The following is a 13,077-nucleotide window of genomic DNA, read 5'->3' on the forward strand; positions in this document are numbered from 1 at the left end:
CCAGTCTTGACGTTTCAGCTTGTGAGTCTTGTTCAGTGGTGGTCGTTTTTCAGCCTTTCTTACCTTGGCCATGTCTCTGAGTATTGCACACCTTGTGCTTTTGGGCACTCCAGTGATGTTGCAGCTCTGAAATATGGCAAAACTGGTGGCAAGTGGCATCTTGGGAGCTGTACGCTTGACTTTTCTCAGTTCACGGGCAGTTATTTTGCGCTTTGTTTTTTCTACACGCTTCTTGCGACCCTGTTGACTATTTTGAATGTAACGCTTGATTGTTCGATGATCACGCTTCAGAAGCTTGGCAATTTTAAGAGTGCTGCATCCCTCTGCAAGATATCTCACTATTTTTGACTTTTCAGAGCCTGTCAAGTCCCTCTTCTGACCCATTTTGCCAAAGGAAAGGAAGTTGCCTAATAATTATGCACACCTGATAAAGGGTGTTGATGTCATTAGACCACACCCCTTCTCATTACAGAGATGCACATCACCTGATATGCTTAATTGGTAGTAGGCTTTCGAGCCTATACAGCTTGGAGTAAGACAACATGCATAAAGAGGATGATGTGGTCAAAATACTCATTTGCCTAATAATTCTGCACTCCCTATATATATATATATATATATATATATATATATATATATTTTATATATATATATATAAACAACTTTAATAATTTACCTTCAACTGGTCAATAAGGATCTGCAAATAGGCATCAGCTTCGGCGAGTTTTCTGTCAAACTCTTGGACACTCGGTACAAATCCTGCCTCTGCCTCCTGTTATTTGAAAAAGGAAACACAAATAGACCGTGACTATTTGCACTTGGTATATATTTGCTCAGGAAAATTAACATATTGTGTGTGAACTATGCATACAATGAATTTCATAACTGGCCATGTAGTCTTTCTGGATTCCCATCATGGGATAGAGAAACAATGTCTAAGAATTATCCACAAACACACCAAATTAGTCTTTAAATTAGCAATGCACGATAATTATCAGGTTAGTAGTCATCAAACCTATAACGGCCAAACATGATGTTACAGTTAAGCCCGGATAAAAAACAAACAAGAGACCTGATAATTGGTGCCTACAGCTTTATTTATATCTGTACACTGAAGGACACTGAGGGAAACTGTGGGAGTCAGATCCATCGACATTTCGTTCTGTATACACGTGTACTAGAATGACAATAAAGTAGATCTGAATCTGAATCTGAATCTGAATCTGAATCTTCAAGCGACGCTATAATGTTCAATCAGCAGACACTCCCTGTTAGAAAGATTCTAAACCTTAATGTTCTTCATTAGAAAATATTTGATTATCAATAGAAACAGTAGCACAAATTGTTTGTATCCTCTACCTCTTCATGATGTAAAACAGTTATCGTGCATCCTTACTTTAAACGAGAACTAACATTTACAGCCATCTACATACAAGCGAACAGGTCCATCTGTAATCGGTGCATGCAGGCTTCCATCAAAGCAACCAAGACAGGAGAGCTGCACATAATTGTCAAGTGATTAAAAACAGACTTAATCCAGGCAGAGAGCAATCCAGTTATACGGACGATTTAATTAAACAATGGACATTATAAGGTCATTACTGAGCTGGTGTCAGAGAGGATCTATTAGGGAATCTGTCTGGCCTTCCTCAAATTATTGTAGAGCATCTTAAATCCATCGAAAAATATGTTTTGAAAAAAAAAACAAAAAAAAACAAAACAAAAAAACGAAAATATTTTTGGGGATAAATATTACTCCAAATTATAAACTGCACTAGATTGTAAATAGTAGAGAATCGCAGAAACTACTTTGACCATTAAAGAACTTAAGGCAGAACAATTAACACCTTTTTTTTTAATTTCAAAATGGGAATAGTTGCAAAATTGTTGGAGGAAACATAAGCTACATTTTAGTTTCAGCTGAAAATGTCTTACAGAATCTATAATCCTGTGTTGCATTGTGGATATAATCCAATTCAGTCATGTTTTTGGGCTTGGTTTATCAGATTGACATAGCGGTGGACCCAACATGCTGACAGATATCCACACAATAGTTGCCATGACTACAACTGTTGTTCTACTTTCTTTTGGAAGTAGCCAAGTAGTTTTGGTGCATTACTGCCACCTTTAGGGTGATGCAAATACAGGTGACAACTGGAGGTAATCAAATTAAAAGGTACAGTATCTGTAAAGTACGTTTCACATAAAGAAATACAACACAAACTAATGTATATAAAATATCCATATACAAAAACAAAATGTTAGCAGCAGTGCTGCTGATTTTTCCAACAGCTGTGGGGTTTGCGATGTTTTTTGTGGGAGTCAAGAGAGCAGGCAATTACGATAAACGAAACGGGACTGTATACAGGGATCAGAATTTTCCGCGGATCCACGGATTTCCGCTGTTTTTGAACCCCAAAGGTCATTCCCGTAAATCGTCTAAATTCGATGAGAAAATATTTTGGGGGGTGAGGTATGATACGTGACTGTTTCATCACCCCAAGTTAGCAGTTAGAGATCGCGAGAAAAATCGGCAAAAAGAAGCGCAGCGCATTAGATCTATAACACACAACGTGGTTTAGCTAACAAATAGATCGACTCCTACCATTGGTCGATAGGTTCGCTGATAATCAATCAGCGGAGCTTTTGTTCAGAGCATTGGCTTTCTCAAACATGGCGCTCCTTCCGGTCTTTTCAAACGGTGAAATGAGTGTTTGAAAAAGTAAATATGAAAATACTAAGAAAAGAAGACGAGGCTTTTGTCTCCGAGGTTGATAAAGGAATCAAGAATAAATTTAAGTGGTCATGGCTGGAGAAGACTGTCACAGTAAAGGTTAAAATCGGCGCAAAGATCGAGGAAGTTACAGAAACTTTGAGCCAGTTCATCGCAAAGTGTGATGTTCCAGGGAAAGCAAAGTGTCTATACTGTGTCAATCTGATCAATTATGGTACGCGAGGTTGTGTGGCACTGATCGATCATGCTAAAATGAACAAGCACAAAGCAAAAATAGCTTGCCGGCGATCAAATTATGCACTCGGATCCGCATTTAAAATCGGCAGTGAAACTAACAGTAACACCACCGGTTCAACATTATTGGCCGTTCCAAATCCTTCCACTTCAAATACTAGCAGCAGTCAACCACTGGTTCCCCTGTGTGACAGAAAATCCCAATCTGAGGTATTTAAAAATCTATTTATTTATGAAATGATTTTATCTTTTGTGTTTATACAATATTTAGAACAGGATAAACAAAATTTATGACATGTATTTTCTTTAAGCATGTTCAGTTTGTGCATTCTATTTTCAAATTAATGATGAATGGTTATTAATGTATATATTTTCATATATATTGTTGATTAGTAGCTAAATACAAGGTCCATCTTCATCATCAAAACACAACAACAATGGTGATGGTTGTAACATTGTAATCCCCCAATTGTTTTAAACATCTTAAAACTGAAAAAAATACATGGTTTCTGTTTTGTTGGATTTAATTCATTCTAGTGCAATTTTCACATAGCAAATAAGATAAATGCTCGCCCTGGACCTGGCCGGGGCCTGCGGCCCCTGGACCCTGGCTATTTCAGCTAAAAAAGAAAATCTCCATTCTGATCCCTGTGTATAAAAGTATACATCAGCACCTTTAACTTGATTAACCAAAAAAATGACATAATGAACAAAGCATCCACGTGATTAGGCAATCGGGATTTTAAATGTCAGATAGATTTAATTGAATTATAGTCATGCTCATGTAAAAAAAAAAGTATATTTTTGTCTTTTTTCCACTTCTTTGAATGTTTACATCCCTCTTCTGGGGCTCGTACAAAAAATGCCCATTTTTTTGGCTAGTTTTAAATAAAGTAAACTGTTTTTTTTCCAACAAACAAAATTTACATTGCAAAAAAATCAAGTCTTCATATTCTAAATCTGCCATTCTTTTTTATCTAAGCTTTTCTGTATAATTTTTTAAATTATGTTAATACTGGCATGCCACATAAAATGTTTACATTACGTCGTAATGACAAAAAAAGAAATTTCTACAAAATCCAAATTCATCCGGGCAAAACATGAAACTTTACAAAAACATGGAGTTTTTTCACATCACAGCGACGTTATGCGAGTCATTACTGAATTACTTGTAAAACTACAAGCAATTATCATTAAAAAAATATAAAAAAAACGTTATATACACTGAAAAAAATGTCTCAATGAAAAATAAAAGGAAGGTAAATGTGATGACAATCATTAAGCTGGAGAAATTTAAAAAGTGCTTGTCTGCTCAGTATTAAACACCAAATACATGCACATTTCAAAAAGCTTATGCGCTTTTAATGCAATGTAGCTGAAAGAATAACTACTCACGTGAAAATAAGAAGCGTGCTAACAAAACGTTTCCCGCTCCATTATAGGAAGATTTTACAGACGAGTAGTTTTAAAATGACACTGAATATCTAAATAAAACGGGAGTGTGAATCTTCTATTTGGCGTGGTTAGTTATACTATACTGCAATTGATGAATATTATTAATAATGGCAGGTGAATAAGTCGTTCAAATACATGTTAGAGCGTGGAGGAAGGAGACAAACTACGGCCTGCGGGCCGCATGAGCCCCCCTCGGATTTTTAATCTGGCAAGCTAAACAAAAATCTTAAAAAGGATAATACATTTTAATAAAAAGGTACCAGTAGCTTAAAAAAATGTTTTGAGCAACTATTGTCCCCAGTGTCCCTTTGTGACCTGATTTCTCCGACCCCCCAATAATAATAAAAAAAGTTATATATTTTCCATTAAGCATTTAATGTGTCCTGCGATAAAAGCCACCGTTCAAATAACTGCCTACATTTTTCTGTGCTTGTTAAATAAAATAAATGTATGATAGACATAATAGCAGGATATCAGTCAACTTTCATGCAAGAAAAAAACATTGTGAACTACCCATATTGCATTTGTAGTTTTTCAATGGATATTATCAAATTTAGTGGTTAAAATAAGGGACCTTGTGCTTAGTTTTGCATTAATTAATAGTGTTTGAGTTAATTTAATGAAAATAATGAATAAAAGGATACTTTATGAAATACAGGACTGTCCATTTTTTTTGTTATTTTCAGAAAGTTACTTGTCTCTTATAATGCAATTAAAAAAAATGTCAGACATTCTGGATTATTAACAAATAAAATACAATTTTGCAAGCTGTTCATTATTTCCGTGTTATATGTCGGAGTGTCCTTGGGCAAGACACTGAATCCCTAATGCCCCCAATAAGCAGGTAGGCGCCTTGCATGGCCGCTATCGGTGTGTGAGTGTGTGTGTGAATGGGTAAGTGTGAAGCACATTGTAAAGTGCTTTGGGAGGTCTTCATCGACTTGAAAAGTGCTCTATAAATGCGGACCATTTACCATAATGGCTTGTATACTTTTTCACTGTACTCAAAATATTTAAAAATTGGATATTTGAATTATCACTATAAGTAAAATAAAATTAAACATTACAAGACTTGTGATATTTCAGTTGAACTGTAATGAACTCAGGGTGTATTTTTTTTTTAAATTGCATCACAGAAAATAAAAAACATTTTAATTTCAGGGACTGTTCTGTAAAACCTATATCTTATTATTGTACATTATTCATAAATACAAAAGAGAAATATTGAAAAAGTTTTACATTATTTTTTGTCCTTTTTATTCAATACCCATTTTTCTTTAACCCAACGCGACCCGCGAATCAAAATGTCTGCACACCCTTATGCAGCACCTCAGAAGTTCTATGAAGCCACAACAACTTAGCAAACACAAAACAGGAAACAAAATTGCACAGAAAGACCTCCCTAAAAACAATGCAAGACAGATACAACAAATTCATTGCCAGGCTAACCGTTGGGCAGGAAGAATAACACAGCAGCCCAGATGTAATTTGCATGGAATCCAATCATGTAATCAAACCTTGGCAGCCTGTGCTCCAATTTTGGTCCGTCGGGGATCTGCCGTGATTTGTCCTCTGACTAAAATGCAGCTCATGGGGACGTGAAGGAAAGCCATTAGCAGACAAAGGCCGCCCTGGAATCTATTTGTGTCAAATGTGCACACTTTATGGGGAACAAAGTCTGAGGTTGGCTAAGCTTTCTGTGGCTAACTGTCTAAACTTCCTCAAAGGGGCAAAGGTGCTTTCGCTGTCATGGCGGGAGAATGTAGGTGGCTGAGTAAGAGCCTGAGCAGAAATGAAAATAAATCGACAATGCTGGGAGTCAATTTAGATGACTTAATAAAATAGTTATATTTGTTCATTGCAAGGTCATTTTAACCAGCTATTAAAATATGCAAAGTGGTTCTATGAATGACACCAAAAGATTCATACGAAAATTTATATTACTGTAAATAACAAAGAAATACAAGCCACACCTTTTTGTGTTTTCAGGTTGCCTATATTGATTATTTACACACAGAAAAAAACTTCCTCTGCTGAAAACTGATATTTCACAATTCTACTCTAAAAATTTATATTGGGAAATTAATCAAATGAATGTGAATAATTCTGGTGATGTTTTATAGAGTTAGTGAAATATTTTGTTAATAGTTAATTGTGGCATTTAAGCAACTTTATCAAGGCCTAAAGGATTTCTTATATTTTTTTCTGCATTAGCCAATACCTAATTTAAAAGGAGTTCATGTCTTAATTTGGCGAAAAATTTGAACAGGGTGTTTATGTTTATCAATGTTAATGATGATTGAATTTGTTATATTTGAAAATCAAATTAATATCATCCATCATCCAAGTTGACAAAAAAAATATTATTATTATTTTTTTTTTAAAGCAAAATTTTATTTTTGGGCCAAATTGTCCATAACTAACGCTGTTCCATTTTGCAAGCTAACATCTTCCTCTATGAAGAAAAATATATATTTTTTTCTCCTGCAGGAAAAAGTAGTGTAGTGGTTTTTTCCATTAATGGGTTCCATCGATAAATATGTACACACCAAAAATCAATGAATTACTAAGTTTGTTTGTTCCATTGCTGTACCGTTTATTTACAAGTTGTACTCTTACGTAACTTCCCAGGAGCATGGACTTACACTACATATGGATGGATAAAACAGTGACATCCAACGTATATGGATGGATACAACTGTTGCATTTTTGTCATTTTTTAAATAAAACAAAATGTCCTATAGAAATAGACAAATACACTTAAAGCTTTTTAAGCAAGTAAGTCAATGTTTTTGTGGCTCATTCATCTCTGTACTACAATTGTTTTATGCTATAAAACGTAAAAATATTGTTTTTGCTTCGCATAGATGTACTTCATATGGTGGTTATGAAAGATTATAGGCAAAAATTGAGAGAATACAGTGATTCAGATGCCTTGTTTACAAAAACCAAAACAAAAACGATTAAGTTTAGATTTTTTTGCCCGCAACACTCCAGGGCGAATCAGTCCTGAAAATTACCGTAAATTCCAGACTATAAGCCGCTACTTTTTCCCCAAATGTTCAGCCCTGCGGCTTATTCAGAGAAGCGGACAATTTATGTAATTTTTCTAACGGCCACCAGCGGCGCTAGAGTATAAAAGGTAAGATTAAGACGAGTAGAATATGAGCGCCAAGAGAGACTGCATCCTTAGTTTACTTTCAAATTGTCTGAATGACAGAAGTTCTTTCCGATAACGAGGAAGACGCCTTTGATGGCGATAGTTATGTGGAGGAAGTTGAGGACGATCTACCGTTAATTTCACAAACAGGCACGCTCGATGCATTGCGAGCGTGATCCTACTAGCGCGTTGGTACCTTTCACAGACACGGTTTGAGATGAAAGTTATATTATTATTATTAAAGCTTTGAAAACTCTCTCAGTGTACCGTTTGTCTTAGTAAATATGTGTAACCATGTATAATATGTATTTGCAACTGTATATTTTTGTAATGTATTTATTTTAGAGACTTGTTCTGTTATGTGTTTTACGGGCCAATATTTTAGAGACTTGTTCTGTTATGTGTTTTACGGGCCAATCAAAAAGAAGGGGCGGAGCAAACGCGGGCTGATGGGAGGTGGGGTAAAGCCGAGTTACCGGTAGATCTGTTTGTTGTCGCAGCGGACAATAGTGGATATATATTTTTCCCACCCTTAACTTTGGAAATATACATTTTTTTTCCTTGGATTACTTTCAACGGGACCCGGACTTTACATGTCTGCATCATTGTTAATTACGGGTATCATTCACCATTCATGATGTCGACTGTGGTTTTAGGATTGTGTACAATCTACTTAGTTGCAATCGCAGAACCTACAGTCTGGTCTGCATTAAAACTGTGATTATGTCACATGTTTTGATGCGGGCACACGCGGCTTATATATGAGTGCGGCTTGTGTAAGTACAAAAGTGGCAATTCACCTAAAAAGTGGCAATTCACCTAAAAAGTGGCGGGTGCGGCTTATAATCAGGTGCGCTCTATAGTCCGGAATTTACGGTAGTTATTTTAGTTTGACCGTAAACTCAAACTGGGGAAGGTCTGTCGACTATGTTTCACAATTCAGCCTTAGGAATGTTCTTTTTTGCTGACTGCTGAACACAATTACAAAGCAATGGTAAACAATGTTTCCCGGACACATCACATGCACGCATCTTCATGGTTTTTTAAAATACCAGCTCCTACACTCCGACAGAAATACGTCACATCTCTAAGTGCCGGTTCCACTTAAACAGCAAGAACGTTTTCAAACAAGCTTAAGAAGCACACACACAGTCAAACCCTCCTGAAACTATATTTGAAAAACACCACCGAGGTCACCCTCTCCTTCTTTGGTGTTTGCTTTTCAGCCGTTTTTAGTTGTTGCCGTAATGCAATGGTGGGTTTGCGTGATTTACTTACAGGCCGCCACTCTCCTAAGGACATCCTGGACTAAACCATCTTGTCCATCAGGTGGTTTCAACTTGGATTAGGTTCTGTCAGGATGGTCATTTCCCCCTTCCGAAAGCAAACTGTGCCCCCGCTTGGCTGTGGTCGACATTGGTGTTCTTCCTCACTCTATCTTCCCCTTTCTTAAAGGAATACTACAGTTGCTATTCGCCAGCAATAATCACCACAGCAACCTTCAAAAGGACTAAAAAGGGCAGCCACTGCTGATCCTGTCTCGTCTTCTATCAGCAAAGCGTTTAGTGGGAGCCAGACAGGAGAGTTAATCCAAGACCCTCCCCTGGCAGGAAAGCCACACTTCCTCTCACGTAGGCGTCAGAGGAAACACACGGAGCAGTTGCAAACACGGGCATCATGAAGCCTCTGATCTCATTGGCAAAGGCAGCCTGGCCAGATGTTTGGTTGAGCCGGCAAGCGTCTCTCCGATTGGAAAAAAAGCAGGTCACGTGATTTGATGAGAGCGGCGTGCTAAAAATGTATACTGAGCAATGCACTTAGATCATTGGAAGGATTTGCCTTGAAGGGTGGATATGGGAGTCAGCAAATAAAGTTATATACAGGAAATGTCAATATTGTCAAAATATTTTGTTTGTGAAAGGAGAAAAAAAGCAGTTTTCTAACTGAATTTAAAACAAAGTCAAGAATATTTGAGACCCATGCCTTGTGTATTCCTTAATTTTGTTGTCCTCACTACCAACGGGAACATTTCCAGCCATTTTGAGCCCAAGTTTGAAATATTTTAAGATTCAGATGAGACACAAATGGCAACAAAATAATGGAAGAGGAGGTGGGTATTTCTTTTCTAAAGACAGTGGAATTTTTAACAGTCTTTTTTTTTCTTGCTGGCTAGAGAAAAAACTCAGTGAAAGGAGTGGTGCAAAATACAATATTAAACTGTGAAGAACCGAAAAAAGATTGTTATCCAACAAAATTGAAAGATCGTTTGATCGTCTCTGGGACCAATTATCTTGCGGCCGTCCTTGGGCTAGATTCAGCTCATACATTTCCTGAAAATCCAACCTGCGGATGTCCTACAGTGCCAAAGTGGAAAAATACTGCTAAACAGCATCTTTGGCAGGGTTCCTAGAGCTTAAGGCAGGTTAAATTCAAGACTTTTATCGACGTTTTAATGCCTTTTCAGATCAAATTTACCACCCAAAAAATACAAATCAAACAAAAACCACCAACAACAACAACAACAAATATTTCTTGCACACAACACATCACGCCTTGTAAATATTACCTGGCACAATTTTTAGCCATGGCGAAAAACGTTTGTCAGACAGCCCCTTCTCATTAAATTAACACTTAAACATGGTCCAAAGTGAACATTTTTGTCCAAAGTTGCTACGTGTGGATAGACCTAAGACATGTGTCTGCTCTGAAACACCGACTGTTTTGATATTGTCGTAACGCGATGTTGCCAAAAGAGTAAATTGGTAAATTATTAAAAAAGACAATAAATAAAAGTTACTTAATATTTTTAGTACACACAAATATAAATCTTATTAATGTATTCACATTTAAGACTTTTGAAAATTGTATTCAAGAAATTTCAATACCGATTAATGCCTAATTTTTATAATGAATTTAATGCCTTTTTAAGACTTTTCAAAGATCCCTGGGAACCCAGTGCGAGTCAAATGCTGAGGACATGGCTGCAGACAGGAGAACCTTACAGAGTGTCCTCAACACAGCGCTGTAAATCATTAGCTGCTCTCTGCCTAGTTGTGAAGATATTGTTGGCTTTTCACAACATTAAAAAGGACACCCAGGCCACCACCTCTGGCAGACACAACAGTTCCAATAAAAAAATAGTTAACCAGTTTCTTTCCCAGTGCTATCACCAAGTCAAGTTGAGTCATGTTTATTTGTACAGCCATTAATCACCAAGAGTCTCAAAGGACTGCACAGACCACAGATTATTGCAAACCACAGACCATTATTACACCATCCCCTGATCTAAAACCTACACGAGGGCAAGGAAAAACTCAAAAACCTCAACATGACGAAATGAAGAAAACTTGAGAAGGGACCACCCATGAGGTAATCCCCCTTCCAGGATGACCAGGACATATATTTTGCCTATGTATTTTAAAAAAGTATACTTGTATTTTATTTCTTACTTATATTTTTTGCAAAATGTTATGCCATTCCACTATTCTCATTGGACTATTGTTGAATGAATAAAAACTTTTATTTCAAACATTAAAATAAAAACAGTACAAAAACAATGAGTCAACAACAAAATAATGTCACATAACATGTTCGAAAAGGGGTAGTCAGAAGGAGATGCTTATTTTCCCTACCCCTTTATCTTCCCTATTAAATACATTTTACAAATCCTCCTTTCCTCCTATGTCTAATATAACAAAATCTCATGGATATACTTATTACATAGGTCAGATATCAATAATTATAATAATTACAAGCACACAACACAAGCAAAAGCTCTGGTCCAACATTTACAAAATAACTAGTGAAATTCTCCACAACTTGATTTAAATTATTATTGTTCTAATACAGTTACAACCTAGACATACGATAGGCACAAACTTGTAAATATTGCATAACCCATTATTCTTCATATCATTTTTATTTTAAGTTTTTTAAATCTATTACATATTTATCCTAGAGTGCCACATTTAAATCAGTACATTGTTATCAGTGACAATAAAGATAATTCTAATTCTAATAATGCGTTGTTTGTGTAATTTTTCTAAACTGATTTTTTACATTTTTTTTAATTTCCATGTATCGAATGAGTTAACAATTTTCTGCAGCTATGAAAACGGTTCATCATTTGATTCATGAGCTGTCAGAACAGAAATATTTCCTCATTTGTTAAATGGACGAGAAAAAAAACCTAAAAACATCAATCCTACTAATGATATCACGCCCATCCAGATTAGCCCAAGAACCCTATGGAACCTCTTAAACTGTCAAATGTCATGACAGTTTGCAAAGACGTTTTTGGCTGTGGATTAAAACAAAAACAAGCCCAGGAGCTAAAGTCGAAATGTTAAACACACATCCACGTTTACACAAAAATTCACGCACGGCTTCCTACCCGGAGTTGAAGGGTGTGCCGCAGGATGGTTCCCTCTAAGGCGTGGATCCACTTCTCTCGCTCGTCTGCATCTCTGGCTGAGAACGCAAGCACATAGACACGCCCTGTCAGCCATATTTCTTACACGGACGTACTGTATCAGCAGCCTCTACGCACTTAAAAAACGCAAGTGATGAGAAGACAATTTTTTTGAAAGTGTTTATATATCCTGCACGGAGACAATGATGTCATATGCTTGAAATGTTTACATAGGAGGAAAAAAAGAACAGGGCAAAGCACAGTGCGTGCACAAACGGTCAAACAGACATTGCACAGCGCAACATGCCAGTAACATGTTATCAGGGTTTTCTTCAGTGCTTTATAAGCCTGGCAGGTCACCAGACTTTTGTTGTGACTTCCCCAGATCTTCACGTTGACCAATCATTTTATGTTAAATTAGTTTAAAATGCTGTCCCATTGCTGACCCCCAGGCTTACCACATTTTCTGGGGGAAACCCAGTAAACAGTAGACACCCAGGTAACAGGGTCTCTACCTTGCGATGATTTCACAATATGGAGATGTTTTTGAATAAGGGGATAATGAAAGCAACAAAGTATTTTCAAAAGGGATGAAAATCCTCGCAGGTGGTTTAAAATCTGTTTTCATATTAATCCACCGTCTCCTCCCCTCTTCTGCATCCACCCACTAACTCCACTGTGCCAGCTCATCAAGCCACACCAAAGGTAAATGCAGTTTAACTTTTCCTTTACGAATATATTATATATATATATATATATATATATATATATATTTACAATGTTACGAAATCAAATATAATCTATTACATATAAGTAATTATATTTTGTTGTTTTATTTTTTTAAACCTGGAGTACCAGGAGGGTTGGAACGCATTGGCTAATTACCATTGATTTATACACCCCCACCATACAGCAATTTCACTTGCAAACCCCACTTCAGAATGGATTAATGTTGTATCCCGGGGGTGTACTGCATTACATACAATAGATGACGGATTTTAAGAAGACTTTAAAGAATGTCAAGCACTTTAACGTGGACTCTTTCAAATTAGTCCATTTGCAGTTACATTTTAGAACAGCAAT

The 13,077-nt window shown here is 36.5% G+C and overlaps 1 protein-coding gene across 8 annotated transcripts in view; it reads right to left on the reverse strand.

The window, feature by feature from the left end:
• osbpl9 (oxysterol binding protein-like 9) overlaps nucleotides 1-13,077 on the reverse strand; it is a 55,017-nt gene that overhangs the window by 22,358 nt on the left and 19,582 nt on the right. For 5 of the 8 annotated variants that reach the window (XM_088349093.1, XM_088349091.1, XM_088349092.1 and 2 more), the window contains exons 4-5: nucleotides 11,977-12,053; nucleotides 677-772 (exon numbers count right to left, since the gene is read on the reverse strand). In XM_088349093.1, coding sequence (XP_088205219.1) covers nucleotides 677-772; nucleotides 11,977-12,053 — 173 coding nt within the window. Of the gene's footprint in view, nucleotides 1-676; nucleotides 773-1,935; nucleotides 2,042-5,940; nucleotides 6,075-8,861; nucleotides 9,139-11,976; nucleotides 12,054-13,077 lie in introns of those variants that run through there. The other 3 variants (XM_088349098.1, XM_088349095.1, XM_088349097.1) reach the window with 3 other exon arrangements.

This window comes from Urocampus carinirostris, chromosome 12, assembly GCF_059441175.1.
Source record: "Urocampus carinirostris isolate Australia breed hairy pipefish chromosome 12, RoL_Ucar_1.0, whole genome shotgun sequence".
Taxonomy (NCBI): domain Eukaryota; kingdom Metazoa; phylum Chordata; class Actinopteri; order Syngnathiformes; family Syngnathidae; genus Urocampus; species Urocampus carinirostris.